This window comes from Helianthus annuus, chromosome 13, assembly GCF_002127325.2.
Source record: "Helianthus annuus cultivar XRQ/B chromosome 13, HanXRQr2.0-SUNRISE, whole genome shotgun sequence".
Lineage (NCBI taxonomy): Eukaryota > Viridiplantae > Streptophyta > Magnoliopsida > Asterales > Asteraceae > Helianthus > Helianthus annuus.
This window is the reverse complement of record NC_035445.2, coordinates 689,771-710,353: the sequence shown is the minus strand read 5'-3', so window position 1 is coordinate 710,353 and position 20,583 is coordinate 689,771. Positions and strand designations below refer to the sequence as shown.

General features: G+C 33.0%; 1 protein-coding gene across 1 annotated transcript; it reads left to right on the top strand.

Annotated features, from left to right (window-relative positions):
• The first annotated feature begins 6,985 nt into the window (after nucleotides 1–6,985).
• Nucleotides 6,986–9,202, top strand: LOC110898678. Its single transcript, XM_035981798.1, has 10 exons — nucleotides 6,986–6,993; nucleotides 7,077–7,186; nucleotides 7,270–7,366; nucleotides 7,669–7,796; nucleotides 7,894–7,978; nucleotides 8,080–8,218; nucleotides 8,303–8,514; nucleotides 8,616–8,928; nucleotides 9,013–9,090; nucleotides 9,164–9,202. The coding sequence occupies exons 1-10, from the start codon at nucleotides 6,986–6,988 to the stop codon at nucleotides 9,200–9,202; spliced, it is 1,209 nt and encodes a 402-aa protein (XP_035837691.1).
• Nucleotides 9,203–20,583: the final 11,381 nt, after the last annotated feature.

Sequence of the window (20,583 nt, the reverse complement as noted above, 5' to 3'; positions counted from 1 at the left end):
ACTCAGCTGAGTTTTCAGCAACAACATCAGAAACTTTCAGCCATTAAAAGTGAGTTCTAACTCACTTCTTCTTCTACTTCTTCTTTGTTCTTTCTTCTAAAACACTTGGATAACCTCTAGGAAGGTTTTCACAAGTTTGCTTGGGCAAACTAAGGTGAAACCTCACCATTTTTAAGGCCCAAAGTGCAACAAACTTTCTGCTCATTTTTATTTCTCTGTATGTTCATTTTTATGTTGATAACTTGATAGAATCTTGTTCCCATCAAGCTCATAATCAAGTCTATGATTGTGGGTTTGTATTAGGGTGATTATCATCAAAGTTATGAGTTCAAATACTTACTTATTTTCTGTTTAAACTTGATAATCAAATGATAAAAACAAGCACAAGTCGTCATCTTCCAGATGATGAACTTATGACTTGTGAAGTGAGAACAAATGGAAGCTTTGGCTTTCCAACCTAAGTTCCACTCCTTCATTTGAACACTCTTATAACTTGTTAGTGTAGATTTACTTTCTTGTTATTCATGACCCTCCCACCATCTTCATGATGGTGTGTGTAGTGGTGAATCATATAATGAGGTTTCTAACCTCCATACTTGACCTTACATGATGCTACATGATAATACTTGATTGGACTTAGTTTTAGGATGTGTTAATACTATATAAGCTATATATAATTATATAAGAACATGGTTGAGTTTGTGGTGTTAATCAAACCATGATTAACCATCATAAACCTAAGCTAACATATCAAAGATTCTATGGTACTTGTTATGATTTCAATGGGCAATTTAGGACCCATGAAACCATTTAAAATTGTGTCATAAACAAGTACTTAGAACTTAGATATTACTTTCATATATTCATACTTTTACTACTTTAAATTCCAAGTCCGAATCCTTCCACTCAATCTTAATTCCTTGAACTTACACACCTTTGTTTACCCTTGTAGGGTGACTCAGTGTTCCAATCTCCAAACCAAGAAAACTCTTCACGGATTAACAAGTCGAAGCTTGCAAAACTGTGAGTAGAGGTGTTCAAAAAAATCCAAATCCATAACCGAATCTGAAATTCCGAATTATCCGAATTTTCGGATATCCGAAAATTAGGATTCGGATACCACTTTTGAAAATTTTCGGATAGTTCGGATATCCGATATCCGAAATGTTAAATTTTGTTATTTTTTAATTATTAATTTTATTAAAATATATATATCATTTAGAGAAACCCTAGTCCCCTAATTTCATTTGTTCGCTACCTCCCTTAAACATCAGACCTCTAACTTTCTTTTCTAAATCAATCTTTCAAGCCTAATCAGTTTAAATCAGACTTCCGACCACATAAGAATCGCAACAGAGGTAAGAACGAAGCCGAAACCAATAGATCTGAGCTCATTTTCAAAGAAGACGATCAAAAATACGCCGCCGTATGTGCGGTACTAAACGCCCGTCGTCGCCGGTGACATCCTCCTAGTTGGCCTTCGTGATTACCAGGTTGATAATGCTGATTCGCCGGTGAAGTCGATGCGGAGGATACATTCTTGATAAAATCTTCTTTATGTGATTGATGTATTAATTTTTTCTCCATTTTGTAATATATGGATCTATTTGGATATAGAATTGATTTGTATAGGTGTTTAATCAAGAAGTTTGTTTTTTATTTAGTTGTAAAACATTATCTATTTGAATATTTTTTTTTTACTTTTAAGAATCTGAAATACATAGATGTTTATGTCCAAACTTATCATTTATAGATAAACGTAACCTTTTCTTCCATTGTATAAGATATTCATGCTTTGCTTTTGATTTGTTACTTTTTAGTTAACAATTTGCTGGATTGAAAAGATTATATTTTGTTTGATTTTTATTTTGGAACAATTATTTTTAGAATTTCGGATATCCGTTTCATTATCCGAATGGATATCCGAAATTTCAGATACGGATTCGGATAGTGAAATTTAGCTATCCGAAATTTTGGATGTCCGAAATTCGGATATCCGAATTTCCGGATATCTGGTTTTGAACACCCCTAACCGTGAGTACACTTGACCTATTTTTATTTTTACACAATTTGGGTTGTAACATGTTAACTTACAAAATAAACAAACACACACACAAACATACTTTATTCTCTCAATCCGTTATACATGCTTTTGTTATGCTTAGGTTCGTGCTAGATTCATACATGCTTCTTGTCATTAACTTAGCTAGCCCAACTTAACATATATAGCGCTATAGGAGTAGCACGACGCCCGTCGGGGTATTGTTAAGCTTATTATTCATATACGGTCTCGTCACTTTTGTGGCGAGGGATGCATAATTCTTGTGGACACTCGGGTTTGGCACTTAGTATTGCATGCTAGATAACCTTGTATACAATTTGCCATGTGGATTCGAGTAAATTCTTTTATACTTATGCTATGTAATTACAAACTTGTGTACTCACCAATACTTTTGCGTTAAACCATTATTTTTAACATGTTACAGGTTGATGATGATGCTTATGAGGAATCTAGTAGGGACGACATAGAAACATGAATTACTAGATTTGGATATTTTGTTATGATAAACTTGTTGTACTTGTTTTTTTAATTGTTGTATTTGAATTTCTTCAATGTATTTGACAATTTATGATTATGAATGAAATCGGTTTTGAACTTAATTATTGTCACATAATCTTATGACGTCTTTGAGCAATCTCGTTCGTCTCACTCCGATGTTTCCGCCATCGGTTGGGGTGTGGTAGATTGGTATCAGATTCATAACTATAGGGAATTAGGTAGAATTGCCATATTCGACCTAGTATATAGTAGGTACCATACTTTTGACCATTCTTGCTACTTGTTTAAAATGTTTATTCTTCCTATTTGCTCCTTTCTCTTCTTTTTGTCTTAATACTTACAATATGTCTTTCCTAAGACATTTACACAATACACGTTGAAGACTTGAAGACACTCGTAATACAAACGAGATAATTTTACCAAAGTAGGCGTAAAACCAATAATTTGGTAAATGACTCTCAATCCGCTTATTCTTTATTTTGCACGAAATTATGCCATCAAGTTAGGAGTTAAATTCACATCTTGATGGTAAATTTCCAATTCAAATTCTAGTGGACCCTTGTTAAAGTGTCAAAATTCAATTTTGACCCGACGAGTACCAACCACACTTAGGGTACGAAATCGTCAAGTTAGGGGTGAAACCCGTATCTTGTCGATTAAAGTCCCATTCCTCGATTTTCAATCCCGCCAAAGTTTCGATTGTTTCAATCGATTAGGGACGTGTAGTAACTGGAAGGGTAAGATACCGTTAATCGCTTCTCGATGAGAGTATCTTACCTATAGGCCATAGCACGTTTCCCTGATTTGCAAGGAATCTCGATTCACTTTGGAATAGTCTACGTTTCTAAACCCGAAACAATCCAATGTTTTATTGAGCCTCTCTTTTATGTCAATCCCAATTTATATGTGATATTATACTTGTTACCTCGTTCATTTCAAAACCGACACACGATTCGCGCGTCTCTCGCAATAAAAAACAATAATAATTCTTGTGAACAAACTAAATTTATACTCTTTTATGCATTCATACGTGATTATGCTTGTTGAATACTTGTTGAATACATGCAATTTATGTGAATCATACGTGATACATGAATACTTACATACTTATACATGCAAAACTTTATTTTTCATTATGATCAAGTCTCATCCTTTCCTTCTCTTTCGCTTCTTTAGATGTCTTCTCCCAGTCTCTACAAGAAATCCAAGTCTAAGAAGGGTTCCAACTCTGACTCGATGTCCAAGAAAGACTGCATGAAGTTCATGGGCAAGCAAATGGCCAAGGTCATACCCGACATCGTTAGCAAGATCCAACCCAACCCTGACTCACCCCACGGTTCCGTCGACTTGAAGGTGGAAACACCTAGAGCGACGTTCCAGTTCAAACAGTTTATGGCCTGTAAACCACTCGAGTTCACTGGCAAAGATGGTGCCATCGCCCTGATGAACTGGTTCGATTCTATCGAACTAACTTTCCTTCAAAGCGGTTGTCCTGACAACCTGCGAACACTGAACGCTACTGGGGTGTTCCGTCGAATAGCATCCAATAAATTGCAACCTTGCTTGTTGTTTTGTTTGAATGGCTGTGCTTATATATATATATATATCTTTGGAATGTAAAGATTTAAGCCAGGTAAATACTCTTAACCTATTTTCCTTATACGGGCTTAGGATACGATAAATTATTACCGCTTGGTCGGGTAAGGGATCAATGACCTATTATGTGTCCAAAATCCGAATAACCCGTTTTAATTTGTATTGCTTGATAAGTTAAACATTGGGGGTTAATGCGACCGTGTCCTAGATATCCTCGGCTCATTTAATTGCAAATGGCCACGACCTAAGAACGGGGTGTAGGCATACACCCGACAGATGCTAATGCTAATGTTAAAGAGGTGGACAAGGGGATCACTTTCTGAAAATGGAGCTGAGGCCGAATCCGTTGTTTCTTCCATGCGATGTCTATAGCCAGATTGGTGGTGCGTTTAAGTTCTAAAGACTTTTAACCAAGTTGAACAATAAGAGCATCGCTGGCTAGCATATTGGATGGTTTCATGCTCTGTGGAATGCAAAGCACGGATTCAATGATTTAAAAAATGTTATTGTCTTTTTATGAATATTATTTCAATATTGTATAACTATTATTTATGTTTGAATGTTAAAAAACTCTTTTAAGTTAAATAAAATCAGTTTATTTATATTTCAGTTTATTTCATCAGCTTGAAGAAGTTAAAAAACAAACAGTCTTCTTCTTGCAGACTACAGAGGTTTGGTCCACCTCTTCAGCTGCAGATGTCTGCAGATGTAGTCCGCAGACTGCAGACGTTTTACCTCTAAAAAAACAAATAGCACCTAACTCGCCCAGATATTAGTTAGGCTATCCAATATTTTAGTCAATTTATGCACAGTCCTTTGAGATCACATCTTAGAATTGCTTTAAGGTTACTACGATACTTAAAGCTGAGTCCAGGAAAAGGTCTAATATTTAAGAAATGGGTTAATTGTGAGTTAAACTGCTTTGCTGATTCTTACTGGGCTAAGTGTCTGGTAACAAGAAAGTCTGTTACAGGTTATTGCGTTTTCTTGGGGGGAAACTTAGTTTCTTGGAAAATCAAGAAACAAAGTACTATTGCAAGGTCATCAGGAGAAACTGAATACAGAGTAATGTGTTCAGCTTCTTGTGAGTTAGTGTGGATTGTAAACGTTTTGAGTGAACTAAAAGTAGAATGTAACTTACCAATAAAACTCTTTTGTGATAGTAGCGCTGCAATTTCTATAGCAGCCAACCCCTTTTTTTCACGAAAGAACGAAGCATTTTGAAATTGACTTGTAGTTTCTGCGAGAAAAAGTGTCAGTATTTGTACTGAAAAAGTTGATTCAGATAATCAACTTGCAGATATGTTTCTTAAAGGGTTAAGTGTTACCCAGCATGAAAACTTTTGTGAAACATTGGAGTTTGTTGATATGTTTAGAACAACTGAATGAAGAGGGGATGTTAAAATAATGTGACAGTGTCATATATATCATTCAATTGTTCTTTACAACTTTCATCGTGTTATATTACATTTGTGATATCTTATAGACTTGAATGTTTAGTGATGTATTTGTCAGGGTGGTAAGTGAAAGTTCAGGAGTTAAACGTAACATTTGAGGTACTGCGAACTTCAAGAAGCATAGATGGAGGGCCTTATTGTAATTTCTGATGGCTGGAGTATATATGGCGATTATGTCTGTTCAATATTCATTCTCTCTCATTTTCACTTTGGTTTACACACAGTTTGGGAGGGTTTGTTGTTATCGTTGTGATAATCTCTCGTTTGTTAGAGAGATTAATCATTTGTGTTAGATGTTCATTAGTGGATGATCATCCTTATTTTGATTCTATACTTTGTATATTTTAGAGATCTTACAATTTGTAAGATCTCAGGTTCTGGGGGTAATTTCTTTGGGTTGGATAAATAAGTTTTTGTCATGTTTTCAGTTGCTATTTCTTTGTATCTTTCTGATCATACACTTCACAACAACCTTGTTTAAGATAAAAAGAATTGACACCAATTTTATTGTTGTTAACTTAATTTTGGAAAGTGTTGTAATATCTAATCTAATCTATACTTTCTATAAAAGGAGAAATCCAAGTGACATAAGAAAAGCTGATGTCTCAGCAGGAGAGCATGTCCAACAAGGCTTTTCTTATCTCATTATTACATCATAAAGCCAAATATTAAAAGAATTTAAAATTCAAAGTTGGCCTACATCAAACCACTGCCTTGTGTATTTTCAAATTTTAAAGGTCTGGCCCACATTCTAAAGAGCAACCACTGTCCATCTACGAGAAAGTAGCAGCTGGTTCCTTTGGCAAATGTATAGTTAGCAGCAGCAGATGTTGTTATCTTCCGTAATACTTTTAGATCAGCAGATGTTTAAAGCTAATTACTGGGAAATTCAAATTTAAATATGCATGGGAATAAGTAATTAGCAATTAATGCATGTCACTCAGATTCAAACTCCTGTCAATCATCCTTCTTATATAAGGCTTTTCTTCTCATTTCCCTCTTCATGTTTCATCAAGCTTTCATCTTCTCTGATTTTGAAATTTTAAATTTAATCACAACTCGATTTCCGAATTAGAAGCATGTCAATATCAGTTGACAGTAATAATCTTAGTTTTGTTAACGATTTGAATCATGCTAAGGACATGTGGAACATGAAGGCGAGAATTATACGAAAATGGAATCAGGGTTACAAAATGGAGATCATCTTCATTGATGAGAAGGTAATTTGTATCTCTGTTTTTCCGTTTTATTTTAGAAAATGTAGTGTTGTATGCTAAGAATATAATTTCTTTAAATGTTCTTCAGGGTGCTAAGATTCAAGGAGGTATTAAGAGTCATCTGATACCTGTTTTTGATGGACAGCTGCAAGAAGATGCTGCTGTGATTCTTTCGAAGTTTGGTGTTGGTGAGAATAAAGATTTATATAAAGTAGTAGTGCAGCCTTATAAAATCAACTTTTATAGATGCACAACTGTTACTCGTGTGAAAGATTGGCAAGGTGTTGAGTATGGTTTCAATTTCAGAGCTTATGAAGATATTCTTCAAGGAGAGGCGTTAAACGCTTTGAGTGTTGGTAATGTATATTTTTGTAATCATGTCTTAATTGAATAATATTAGAGAGTTTTACTTATATTCTTGTATAATGTGATCATGTAGATGTTGTTGGATCTATGATTTCTTGTGGAGATCATGAAATCTTTGATCGACCTGCAAAGGAGACTAAGAAGATGAATTTCGATATTGAAGATTTGGAGTAAGTTGTTGTTTATATGTTCAGTCATGTAGTGATCATAAAATGTATTTAATGATGTTAATAAATAAGATGAAGAATGTTTGTATTTAATGTGAGATCATGTAATGGTAATAAATGAGGTTTATATTGTTTGTATGTAATGCTGAATCATGGTAATAAATGTGGTCTACAGTTTATTCTTAGTGAATATAGTACTGAAATTGAAACCATTTCCTACTTTAATAAATGTTATAGTTTTCCTGATTTATTTTCTGTTTCTATTCATCCAATAGTGTTTTGATATGAATATTCTTTTCATGTAGTGGTAAGGTTTTGCGGTGTACTGTGTGGAATGGTTATGCTCTGCAGATTAAGGACTTCATTTCTAAAATCCCACCTCATGAGCATGTGATGGTTGTTCTACTCCATGGAAAGTGTAAGGAATGGAAAGGTACTTTTGTTACTTTCTGCAAATCATAACTATACTGTTTATTTCTGGCAATATAAAGACAGGTATACATTAAATATCTATATAATTTTGAATGAAGGTGAATATACTGTTCAAAGTGACAAGTTTGCAACACGAATTTTTCTGAATCAAGAAATTGATGAAGTTGATGAGCTAAGGAGGAGGTAATTCTTAATATAATTTCTATTATATATAGATGGAAAAGTCAAATACTTGGTTTCATGTCATTTGTATACTAATTCGAATTATTTGTGGTATTCAAAAGGCATATATTGAAGTTTGGACAAGGGAGTAGTTCTACTTCTCAGACGATACTATCGTCTCAGAGTATTTTTCCATTACATAAAGAATTTGTAACTGAAGGTGTGAAGAAACATGTTGATGAGATTAGCGAGATAGAAGAGGTTTCACTTCTTTGTATATAGTTTGGTTATTTGTTTGGTTTGTCACATGCGTGTTTTTACAGGAAGTGTGTTTTGTTTTTACAGGAAATGTCTTGTGTTGTGGTTGCGACAATTAAGATTGTGCAAGAAGAGTATGGTTGGTTTTATGCTGCCTGTCGTAAGTGTTTCAAGAAGGTGATGGCTAAAAGTGAATACTTGCAGAATGTTGAGAATGTTTCAGATGATATTCTTCGATTGCCTGCGACTTCTTTGGTTTGTATCAGATGTCATATTGAATGTACATCGGTCACCACAAAGTAAGCAATGATGATTATTTAGAGTTATATTTATATAAGTAACATTCTAAGACTCATATTTGAATATAATTTTACAGTTTGCTTAGTTGTGTATATTTCAGGTTCAAGGTGCAAGTGCGGGTGCAGGATGAGAGTGGTAGTGTTTCTTTTGTTATGTTTGATAGAGATGTTCAGAAGCTTCTTGGATTAGCAGCGAGTGACATAAGAGAGAGGCAGGTTAAGGCCAATGATACTGGATTCCCTCATGAGATATTTCGATTGGTTGATAAGAAGGCTGCTTTTAAGATTGATGTTTCAGAGTTCAATCTTAAAAATGACTATCGTGTTTATACTGTGCAAAAAACAACTGAGGGTCCAGTAATAATTGCTGAGTTGGTTGGTGGAGATGGTAATGGTGATGAAAATACTGATGAGGTAGCATATAAAATTACTCTTTCAATCTATTTATTTTTCTTTTGAGTTTTAAACACTGTGATATCATATATTATGATCCTTTAGGTTACTCAAGAGGTAGCTAACGTTAAAGACGTTAATCTTTCAGACTCTTCTCAGGTGTCTGCTGAACGAACTTCAAGGGTGAGTATTTATTTTTAAAGTATGTTTAGTACATTTAAAAAGAGTTCATTATTTTATTAAATGAGATCAATAGTTGTTTTGTGATCTGTTGGAAGGATGTTGTCTCTGTTAAGGCCGACTCTTCAGTCGTTGAAGTTGAAAAGGATTCTGGATCAAGTCCCAATGGAAAGCGGATGGCTCAAGATGCTGATGTTACCAACGTTGGTGAGCTATCCACTAATATGAGAAGAACCCGGAAGAAGCTGACTAAGGTTAACAATTAGATTGTTATGAAAAAACAATTGTTATGAGAGATAAGTAGAAACCACTTATTTTTTAAGAATCCTTGTGGTTTTTATTTATGTCTGTTAACTGTTGTTTTAAGAAACTGTGGTTAAAAGTTTTGTTTGTAATGGCTACAATGATGAATATGTTATGTAATGTCTATTGGTTGAATATCAAGTAAGGTTAACCTTTATTATACATGTTTAGTGATATTGATGGACTGTATAAGTAGTAGGGTTGTATATCATTGTAAGATTGATGAATGGAAATTTAATCAATTGTTTAGTCGGAAAACTGTTGGGGTCTGAGATACATTAACATCTGTTAGAGGCTAAGCACTGTTATAGTGTGCTAACATCTGTTAACCCCTAAGCAGTGTTAAAGATCTGTTAAATGTTAAGCACTGTTATAGGGTGCTTCAACAGACTATATGAGCTGTTGATCATCATCCGTTAAACATCTTATATTATAAATCTTTTGTTCAATTGTGTAATATCTGTTGGTGCATAGCAGAACTTAGGTTCATCATACATTTTGCTTCATCAGCAGAGGTTATAGCGTGCTATAACGTGCTAACATCTGTTAACCCTTAAGAACTGTTAAAGATCTGTTAAAGGCTAAGCACTGTTATAGCGTGCTTCAACGGACCTTATGAGCTGTTGAATTGTCTAATATCTGTTGGTGCACAACTAAACTTAGGTTCATTATACATTTTGCTTCATCAGCAGAGCTTCTCTTTAGCAGACTTTTGCTTCAGCAATCTTTGTGTTAACAGACCTTTCGGTTCATCAGCAGAGTTTGTTTGCCTCATGTGCTGAAGTTGTTTCGTTTAAGTAACAGACTTTTCTTTTAACAATGGTTGTCTTCAACAGATGTTTTGGTTTCCAAAGTTTAGCAAAACAGATGTTGAGTTTGTCCCTTTGGTAGGAGCAGTTTTTAAAACACTGTTATTTGTAATTCCAATTTGTATACTATTTTATTAATTTTGAGTGTTATATTTCTTTTTGTTGAGTGACTAGGAAATGTAATGGAAAATAGTAATGTTTAGATGCAAAATATAGTAATTTTTACTTAAAAAATATAGAAAGGTAAAACCACGGTTTTGAAAGTATATACTAAGACTACATAACTTCATTCCTAAGTTAGTTTCCAAACAAGAAATTTGTCCATCAAACATGTCAACTAAAACATAAATTATACAAGGCTGAAAAGGTGTTCAAAGATCATGTCAACAAACTTCAAAGTGTATTTTATCTCCTCTTACACTTTTTCTTCGACTATCTCAAACCTCAGTTTTTTCCCCACAGATATTCCCGTTTCATCCATGATACGCTGCCAGTCTGTATGCATCACTAGATGGTTGTTGTCGTCAGGTGTGCTAGGATCTCTCCTAACAATAAGCTGTACCAAAAACTTCACATGACCAAATGACAGCACATCTTTACGGTAATCATTTAGCTGGTGTTCTCGAACAAAGTTCCTCGGAATTGCCTGTAAAGGAAAATTTTTTCTTTAGTTATTCATTCAAAATAGCATATACTTTAAGTAATAACAGATAGATCCAACATTATAAGTAAAATCAAGTATATTAAAAGTGGATATGTAAATACCAAGCTGTGTGTCTGTAAAACATGGTATTCAAACTGTTTTTTATAATGTGGACGCCTTTTGTGGTGTTGGTGATTGGTACGGCTGCAGTGATGTTTTGTCTCTCCGTGAAGTGCAATCCCGTCTTTGTTAAAAACCTTCACAGTAAAGTTAAAGTCGTCTTCAGGAGTACTTCCCATCCATTGAAACAGCAGTTGGCACCTTTCCTCAATATCATTTTGAAGCAAAAAGTTGTCCATCCTGGTCCCATAAAACCAGCAGCTAATCCCTTTTTGTTTTCAGGAGAGAAAACATAATGGACATCAACTTTACTACTCTGCTTTGGTCCATGTACTTTGGCAACCAAGTTATCAATTTTTAATCTCCTTTGCGACAACAGGTTCAGCAAATCGTGTGGTAAATGCTATAATTTTCATAAATTTTAGAAATGTCATATTAGATTTTATATAGGATATAAAATATAAATTAGAAGTTTTGGTAACAGTTCAAAAGATACACTGGCAATATATAAAAACAAGTAGGAATTTTTAACCTACTTGCAGTATGTTTCTTCTTCAGCCTGTATCAAGCATCCATGAACATAATCTATGTTCGATCCTTCTTTTCTAATCTGCAATCCCTCATTGTTCAAAACATTTATCTCAAATTTGCTTGCTTCAATTTTTTTAAACACAGTTTGTCTATGTTGTTATTTCTATAAGTTTCAGCAGACCGGGTCCATTCTGGCCCGTTTATCCTCTTACGTTTATGACCGATGCTCTGTACTGCAATCTTATACTTAAAACCCGTATGATCAACCAACTTTATCACTTCACACTTTCTTGGTAATTGGTTAGCCATTATCTTTGGAAGTATCTATGTATATAAAATACACAATATTTAATATATCTTTAATTATATAAATACAGTTTTTAGCATACAATTGTGATTTAAGCTAATTTGTTCTACGAATATAGCTTACCAATCCCTCATTTAGGTCTGCCAATTGAGAGACATTGATAATTATCATAAACTCCATCTGAAAGTAAAAAATACAATAACAGTTAAATACTATAATATAAAATCAATTGTATCTGAAAATCATTCTATTTAAGGTATAAAAAAATATCCAACACTCTGTAGGACCAAACTTATATGTTGTGTATTTCAATATTGTCCCTACAACCAACAATATGAATCTAACACTGTGTACTTAAATGGAATGAATCAAAATGTAACTAAATAGGTTGATATAAATCTTATTATAAAATAAAGAAAATAAGTTCATATAAGTTTATCTATTTTAACATCAGTAGATTATGATTTTGATGTTTATATAATTTGAAATGAGGAAACTGAAAGGTACATGTTAAAGCATACTTATAAAATACACAAGAGAACAAAAAAAAAATACATGATCTAAAACTTCAAACTTCTGATCGTCAAGTCTGAGGAATAAGAAACTGTAGAGTTTTTTCGCCGGAGAAGAAGAGGTGAGATTGTATTGGGATTGTTGAAAATAAAATATTTATCTATTAACTTGTAATTGTTTATTTATTTAGCTTATAATAATCTTTAATATCGGGATTTAAAAACTACTTTTAATTATATAAATATAAATATATTAAATTAATAGATAACTTTTTCGTATTTACCAATATAAATTTATATTCAAACAGTGGTTATTGCTGTCTAAAAATTGTGATGTTTTAATGTAAAAGGGGTAAAGTATAAATTTTACAAAATTTAATTTCAACCAACCAGTGTAAATGTAACATCTGTATTAACTCCATTTAATATATTTTTCAACTCCATTATTGAATATAAGCTCCAGAAAAGATATTCGAAAGTTTTCTCAAATAATTTTGTTATCAAAATCGGTAAGGTTCTATTCCATATTATAGATTACATGTTATAAAATCAAGTATTGTTTTTTTTGAATTTATTGTTTGTATTATATATGTTAGATTAATCATTATTTGATGTTATGAGTATGTGTTTGTCACTGACGACGTTTCATATTTTCTCTTGAAGCAAATAATAGTTTCTGTAATCAGGTGTATTTTTATTGATTAAATACTGCATTAACTTAAATGAAGTTACTGATAGCATTGTCTGTCCCAATTTGTGCATGCATCTTCGTGATGTTGTCTTCTACATTACGATTGATAAATCAACTATATAATTTTTGGTTAATGCTCATTTGCTTAATTGTTGTGAGAGATGATGATTTTCGTTTTGTGCTTTGTTTTTATAATACCTTAATTGTGTAAATATACCACTTGATTTTTATAATAACTTGTAAGTTTAAATTGTTTATTTGCAGATATGAATCTATCCAATCAAACACCATCCTTTTTACAATTCCTTAATGAAGATGATATTATATTTTTGGTATGTTTTTTTAACTTTCTTGCTACTATTAGGATTCTACGTTAATTTTTGATGTAAGATGTTTGTTAACTACTGTTGCAGAATATACCACTTGATTTTCAGACTTTGTTGTGGGGGCAAGGAGGTCCCGTATGGGCAACTCGTAGAGTTACTTGATGGTGACAAATCATGGTTAGTACGAGTAAAGAAGAGAGATGATCATTATATATTTACAGATGGATGGACAAAGTTTGTTAGAGATTGTTGTTTGAAAACGAAAGATGCTGTATTGGTGAAAGCTATTGGACATTTGTCGTTCATTGTCTCATGTTTTAAAGAAAAAGTGTACGAGAACTCTTACATTTCAGCAAATATTAGCCCTGAAGTTGGAATGACTGTAAGTAACGATATATTATTTCGTTACTTACTCTAAATATTTTATGCTATCTCAACAGCTTGCTAACATCTATTTTCCCTTTTAACGTCTGTTTCCTTATAATCTTAAGATCTGTTGACTAACCTTTTTAACTTCTGTTGACTAAGTCTTTTAACCTCGGTTGACTAACATCTGATATTTAAGATCTGTCCACGTTGCAACATCTGTTGGACATAATGGATGACAGTTGTTACGAAATCTCTGTTGGATAGCAACAGAGGTATGTAATAGTTGATAGCCAAACAGTGGTTAGGTTGTGTGTAAATACTGTAACTACTGTTGACTAAACCTGTTGAGTAATTCTCATTTTAACTTTTGTTGACTAAACCGTTGTAACTTTTGTTGCTCAATAGTTCATATCAAATTTGCAAGTCTGCGCTAAATATTCCTTTGCTTATTCTATAGCTAATTGCTGACAAATTTTGGAAACAATTCTATGGTAAAAATTACGAGTATGGGATGGCAACTATCTATGTTGGCGAAAGGTTTTGGAATGTGATGATGAAAGGATGGACTGATGGATGCGGATTTACTGATGGATGGTCAAAGTTGATTGAAGAAGTTCCCATACCAGTTGAATCTTGGTTGGTTTTCACCATGATTGCATCTAAAACATTTGAGCTTTCCGTTTTTCATTCCGAGACTGGAACTGAGGTTTCTTTCAAGAAGGCTGATGTAGTTGTTTTAGATGATTCAGTTTATGGAGATGATGGATTTGATTTATTAGCTGCGGTATAAAATTTTGATGATATAATACATTGTTTGATAACATGATGGTGATAAGTGACTTTTATTATATTATGCTAATAACTTTTGAAATCTCATTTTTTAGGCTAAACACAAACAGCTTCTGGATTCCGGGGAAGTTGCTTTAGATGATGAGGATGCTGGAGCTTTGGCTAGTAATCCTAAGCAGCTTACGAGTTTTGAGGAAATTTTTAATGTATATATACACATGTAATATTTTTATATTATTATGATTTAAAATATGGTTTCTTATATATGATTCTTCTTATAAATATAGTTTGCTGATGATGGGCTATTTGATTCAAAGATTGCGTGTCTGGTTGATGAGTCAGATGTTAAAAATACTGTAAATTTATAATTTTCTACGCATATATTTTATTGTATTATAAGTATAAGAAGATTTTTTTTCAAATTTTGTTTTAGCCTGAAGATCATTCTGTAAAAATAGCTGATGATGTTAACGATCGTCAACTACATTTTAAAGATTTTCCTGTTCGTGACATTTCTGCTTCTTCAAGTGTTATATCTAATGTAAGTGTTTATTAGTTTTATACTGTCTATTTTATTATTGTCTCAATATATTGATATTCTTCTGTATGATTGAGTCTTAAACTTCAAAGCTGAGTTGAGAAGATAGTTTGTGTTGATAAAGAAAGTTATAAAATTTCAAGAATTTAGAGTTGTTACATTCTAAATTGATTTACTTAGGTGGAAAAGATGCGCAAACTTCGTGGCAAGACAATTGTAGAGGATAATAAAGCTGTTGATAGACCATGTAAAGTTCAAAAGGTTCGTTTAGTATCTTCCACTTCAGAATCAGTCTTACACTTCACCACACATGCTGAAGACAGACTTGTAAGCTTTTGCAGTCATTGCTTTGTTTCGTTATTTCAATAACTTCAGTTATATATCAATATTTATAAAATTCACGATTCAATTTTCTGTTTTTTAGCAACTGCCATCAGATGTATCTTCTGCGTTGGATCTGCATACTGATAATCCTAAGCCTATCAAGATCCAGAATCTTAAATGTGAAGTCCAGGAACTATTTACAACACTTCAAAAAACCAATACTGGATTCAACTATACTGTTGTTGGATGGTCTTCTTATCTGAGATCTTGCAATATTGCTTTTGGTGATGAACTTTCGTTAGAGTTTCACAAGTCTACTCAATTGCTGAAGTTAAAAAAAGTTGTGCATATCGTGACAAAGATAAAGTCCTCTTAGTTTCATGTCATGATTGTTTGTGGTTGTACATTTAATTCGTTGCTGGTACCAATTTTGCTTCTTAGACATGTTCTATATGTAGTTATGTCTATAAACAAGTTTCATTGTCAATGGGTGGGTGCTACTTTTTTTTTGTGGATAGCGCAATGGAAATATTCATATGTATGTTATATATTAACTGATGATGCATGTCTATAGTTGTCTTTTACCTATAATAGATGTCTTTTAGCTATAATAGATAACACGTTTTGGTACAATATCTACACATATGTATATGTTCTATCAATATCTGTTTACTAACTTTTGTAGTTTCTGTTGACTGACCTTTTTAACATGGATTGACTAACATCTGATAGTTACTATCTATCCATCTGGCAAGCTCTGTTGGAGATAATGGATGACAGTTCTTATTAAATTCTGTTGGAAAGCAACAGAAGTTTTTAAAAGTTAGTAGATAACAGTAGTTTGCTATCAAAATAATGGAATTGCTATTGAATAAATCTATTGACCATTAGTGTATATCAATTTTATAAGTCTGCACTAATTCTTTTTTTACTCTCTGTTGAATTCTAAATGAGATGTTGACCAAAAGTTTAACAGATGTTTACCAAAAGTCAAACAGTTGTTGACCAAAAATCAAACAGATGTTGACCAACAGATAAACAGATGTTGACCAAAAGTGAAACAGATTTTGAACCACTAAGAATCATAGTTTTGACAACAGTGGTTTGACTTTGGTCAAACAGAGTTTTTGAATACAGTCGTTTCACTTTAAGCAATCATCAATGGAATTGGTCAACTTTATTTGTAAAAATTGGTTTTAACTTTATTTGAATTTAAATTACAAGTACCGTATATTTCTCATTCTTATTGCAAGAATTGTATTCGATCTAAAGTTAATAAAATATAGTATCTCAGATGGTTTTGAAACAGTGGTTTCACTTTAAGCTATCCATCTGGTAAGCTCTGTTGGAGATAATGGATAACATTTTTTTGAAAAGTCTGTTGGAAAGCAACTGAAGTTTTTAACAGTTAATAGACAACAGTATTTTGCTATCAACATAATAGAATTGCTGTTGAATAAACCTATTGACCATTAGTTTATATCAATTTTGTAAGTCTGCAGTAATTATTTTTTTACTCTCTGTCAATATATGTTATGCATGGTTTTCTAAGAAACGACTCGTGTTTGCACACGGGTCTTACCGCTAGTACTAATAAAAGAGTCTACTTAATGCCACATTGCATTCTCATACTAATAAAAGAGTTTACATAATGCCACATGGCATTATTCTATCCTTCAATTCACTAATATTATTATTATTAATATTAATTTATTAATACAAAACAATGAAAAATTCCTTAACAACTTAATACTAATAAATGTTTTTATTGTCTACTTAAATATTGATCATTTACGTTTGAATTATCTAAAATATATAATTAGTTATTAGTAACAATTCTACTTATAATAAACAATTTCAAATAATATTAATGTGACAACACATTCTTATTCTTTAAAAAGATTTTTTACTATATTTTTAAAACATCTATTAAATAAATTATTATTATTTTATATTATAATAATAAAAATGGTAAAGAATAGGTTAATCCGATACTTGAAAATCGGTTTACTTCCATGTTTTAAAAACACTTTTAATGTTATTAGACTCGTGTAATACACAAGTTTAAGGATATAATATCTTCATAATAATTTTGATGCAAGTCTGTACTCACCGGATGTCCTAAATAGATTTATATCGATTGAAAGAATAGTTTATGTAATGGAACTCTACTACAGGTCCTATCACTGGGTGATTAGGTTATTGAGGCACTCATATTATCCGGAAGTAATTCTGACACTTAAATGTTTATCCTTAGATTTCGTTTAATACTGCCAAACAGAAGGATACGTATTGAAAAGAAGACAGTTTCCTCTCGCCCTATGTTTTGCCATGACGATAAATAAAAGTACAAGACAATTTCTATGTAAAGTTGGTTTTTTTCTAAAAGAATCGGTTTTTACGCATGACCAACTCGTGCGTCATCTATAGTAAAAAATTCACTTATATAAATTTTTGAAAACAACATAAAATTAAATAAGTTATAATTTTATATCCTTAAACCCGTGTAGTACACGTGTCTAATAATCTAGTTTATAATATGTAATTCTTATATACACAACTTCAAGTTTATTATGCTGATTTATTGGTTGTGTTAAGCTTTTTTTAAATGATTTGAAACAAAACATAAGATTTTATCGTCTAATGACTCGTCTATTTATATCTGTAACTAAATAGAGTTACTTCAAACAAAACTATGTAAAAAAGCATTTTATGCTCGATGTAGCCTTTTCTATAGTTTGATGAACTTCTTCGCATATTTTAGTGTTAAAATATTCTAATCTTTTATACTTATTTCTCTTTCCAATTCAATACCCTTACAATTTTTTCCTTTTTTGGTGTTTTTTCCGGTTAATGCGAGGTTTGGGCCATTATGCACGTTTGGGCTGTCTTCTCTTGGGCTCTCCTCTGTGGGCTGTTTCTAGGGTTCCCCTGCCCCTTTTATACTCGGTCCTTTCTCTTGTCTAAAAAACACGAAGAAAACAAAGTGCAGTGTTTCTGGTGCTCTCTAGAACATTTCTCAAGCTGGTTGCTGTTCGTCCTGTTCGAGATCATCATATCCTATTGCTGCTGTTCATCTTCTAGTACAGAATCTTTCGGTTGAAAGATCTGTTCGATCTTGCTGCTTGTAATCGGTGATTTCACCGTTTTGATTTGTGTTCTTTTGCTTAAAAGTATTGTACTCTTGCTTTGATTATACAAGATTTGCTGCTGTTCACATGGTATCAGAGCCTGGTTCGGCTCTCTGATACTCGTTCTTCTCCACTGCTGTTGCTATTGATTGAACAGATCCTCTCGGATCTAAGGATTGTGGAAATATCTAGGGCATCTTGGTGGTACTTCGTATCCGCCGATTCCTGATCATCTCTCTGTCGATACCTCTGATTAAAGATTGAAACCCTAAATCTAGGGTTTGGGTTCTGTTGGAGAATCCTGTATAGCCGCTGTAACCAGTTGAAGATCCGATTCGCATTCTAGGGTTTCTCGTGCTTCTTAAAAGGGACTCTCGTTGGTCTCTATTAAGAGTAAACCAACAGAGCTGTTACTGGTCTTCTTGCTTATAATCAGCTTGTAACCCTAAGTGAAGGTTATAAGTGTGATTATCAGGATCAAACGCACCCACTGTGAGATTGTTATTTATTTCTGTCCTTTGTTTGTGTCTTGCATCACTGAGTCAGTGCGTCTAGGCATTCCCTGTTTACCGGACTAGTCGGGCCGACCCTTGATCGAGTCCTATTTGCTTATCTGTTGCATCTTGTTTGGTCAGTGTGTCAAGCTCCCTGAATATTGTCTGCGGAGGCACCTTTTGAGTGATGAACCTCTGATCGGACCGCTGTTCAGGCTTCACTTATTTCTGTGTTTATTTTCTGTTTATATGTACTTCTCTCTGTTTTTTGTTTGGTTATTTTTTCAAAATGCCTGGTGATGATTCTGCTATTACTTCCCCTGATACCACCCTGGTTAGCAAGATAGATGCTGGTGACCCCTTGTTTTTACACCCTAGTGACTCTGCTAATTTATCTATAGTGAGTGTTAAATTCAAAGGGGCAGAAAATTATAGGATCTGGTCTAATGCTATGTACCTGGCCTTACAAGTAAAAAATAAGATAGGATTTGTTGATGGCTCTTGCTCTAGGTCTGAAACTGATGAGGTCTTGGGTAGACAATGGAATAGATGCAACTCTATTGTGCTTACATGGATTCTTAATTCTATGTCTGAAGAATTGTATCTTGGCTTAGCTTATTCTAAAATTGCATCTGAGGTATGGAAAGATCTAAAAGAAACTTATGATAAAATTAACGGTTCTGTTGTGTTTAATCTGTATCAAAAGATCAATTCCTTTAGTCAAAATGGTATGGCTGTCTCTGAATATTACCATAAGTTGAATTGCATGTGGAAACAATTAGATCAACTTCTTGCTTTACCTGCATGCTCTTGTGATGCATCTAAACAGTTTAATGACTTTAATCATCTTATAAAACTGATGCAATTCTTGATGGGTCTTGACAGTTCATATCAATCTGTTAGAACCAATTTATTAACTCGTGAAACTCTTCCTACTGTTAAAGATGCTTTTGCGATTATCTCTAGAGAAGAGTCTCATTTATACTCAAAAAAAATTTCTGATAAAACCCCTAATGGTGCTGTTGGCTTTGCTGCCAGGGCAAATCAAAGTGTTGATTTAAAGAAAAAAGGGGTAAAAACTCTTAATCCTAATCTCAAATGTTCTCACTGTAATAAAACTGGTCATACAATAGAAAAATGCTTTGAACTCGTTGGATATCCATCTTGGATGAAATCTAAAACAAGTGGGAACAAGGGTAACAGGGTAAGTAATAATGTCACTACTGATACTACTGATTCGTCTCTTGTTATGAGTTCTTTGAGCAGTGACCAGGTTACTCAATTGCTTAGCGTCTTGAATGATAAACCTAAGAGTGATGCACAGAATAGTAATTTTGCTGGTATGTGTGCAAATTCTATCTGTCTTAATAGCTTTATCACATCTGAACCTAATTATGATCTTAAACCTATCTATCGTTTTTCAAACTTTATTAATGATGGGAAAAAGGTTGGGTGGATAATTGACTCTGGTGCAAATCAGCATATGGTTATGACTGATGATTGCCTTATAAACCAAAAGGATGTTACTGAATTTAATATAAAAGTTAAACATCCTAATGGCACAAGTGCTGTTGTAACAAAAATTGGTGATATAAAGTTAAGTGACAAA

Bases quoted from the DNA above. Each gene is read 5' to 3' on its own strand.
- LOC110898678 (XM_035981798.1), top strand. The intron at 7,187-7,269 runs GTAATGTATATT...GTGATCATGTAG, and splicing joins GTTAAACGCTTTGAGTGTTG to ATGTTGTTGGATCTATGATT. The intron at 7,367-7,668 runs GTAAGTTGTTGT...CTTTTCATGTAG, and splicing joins TTCGATATTGAAGATTTGGA to TGGTAAGGTTTTGCGGTGTA.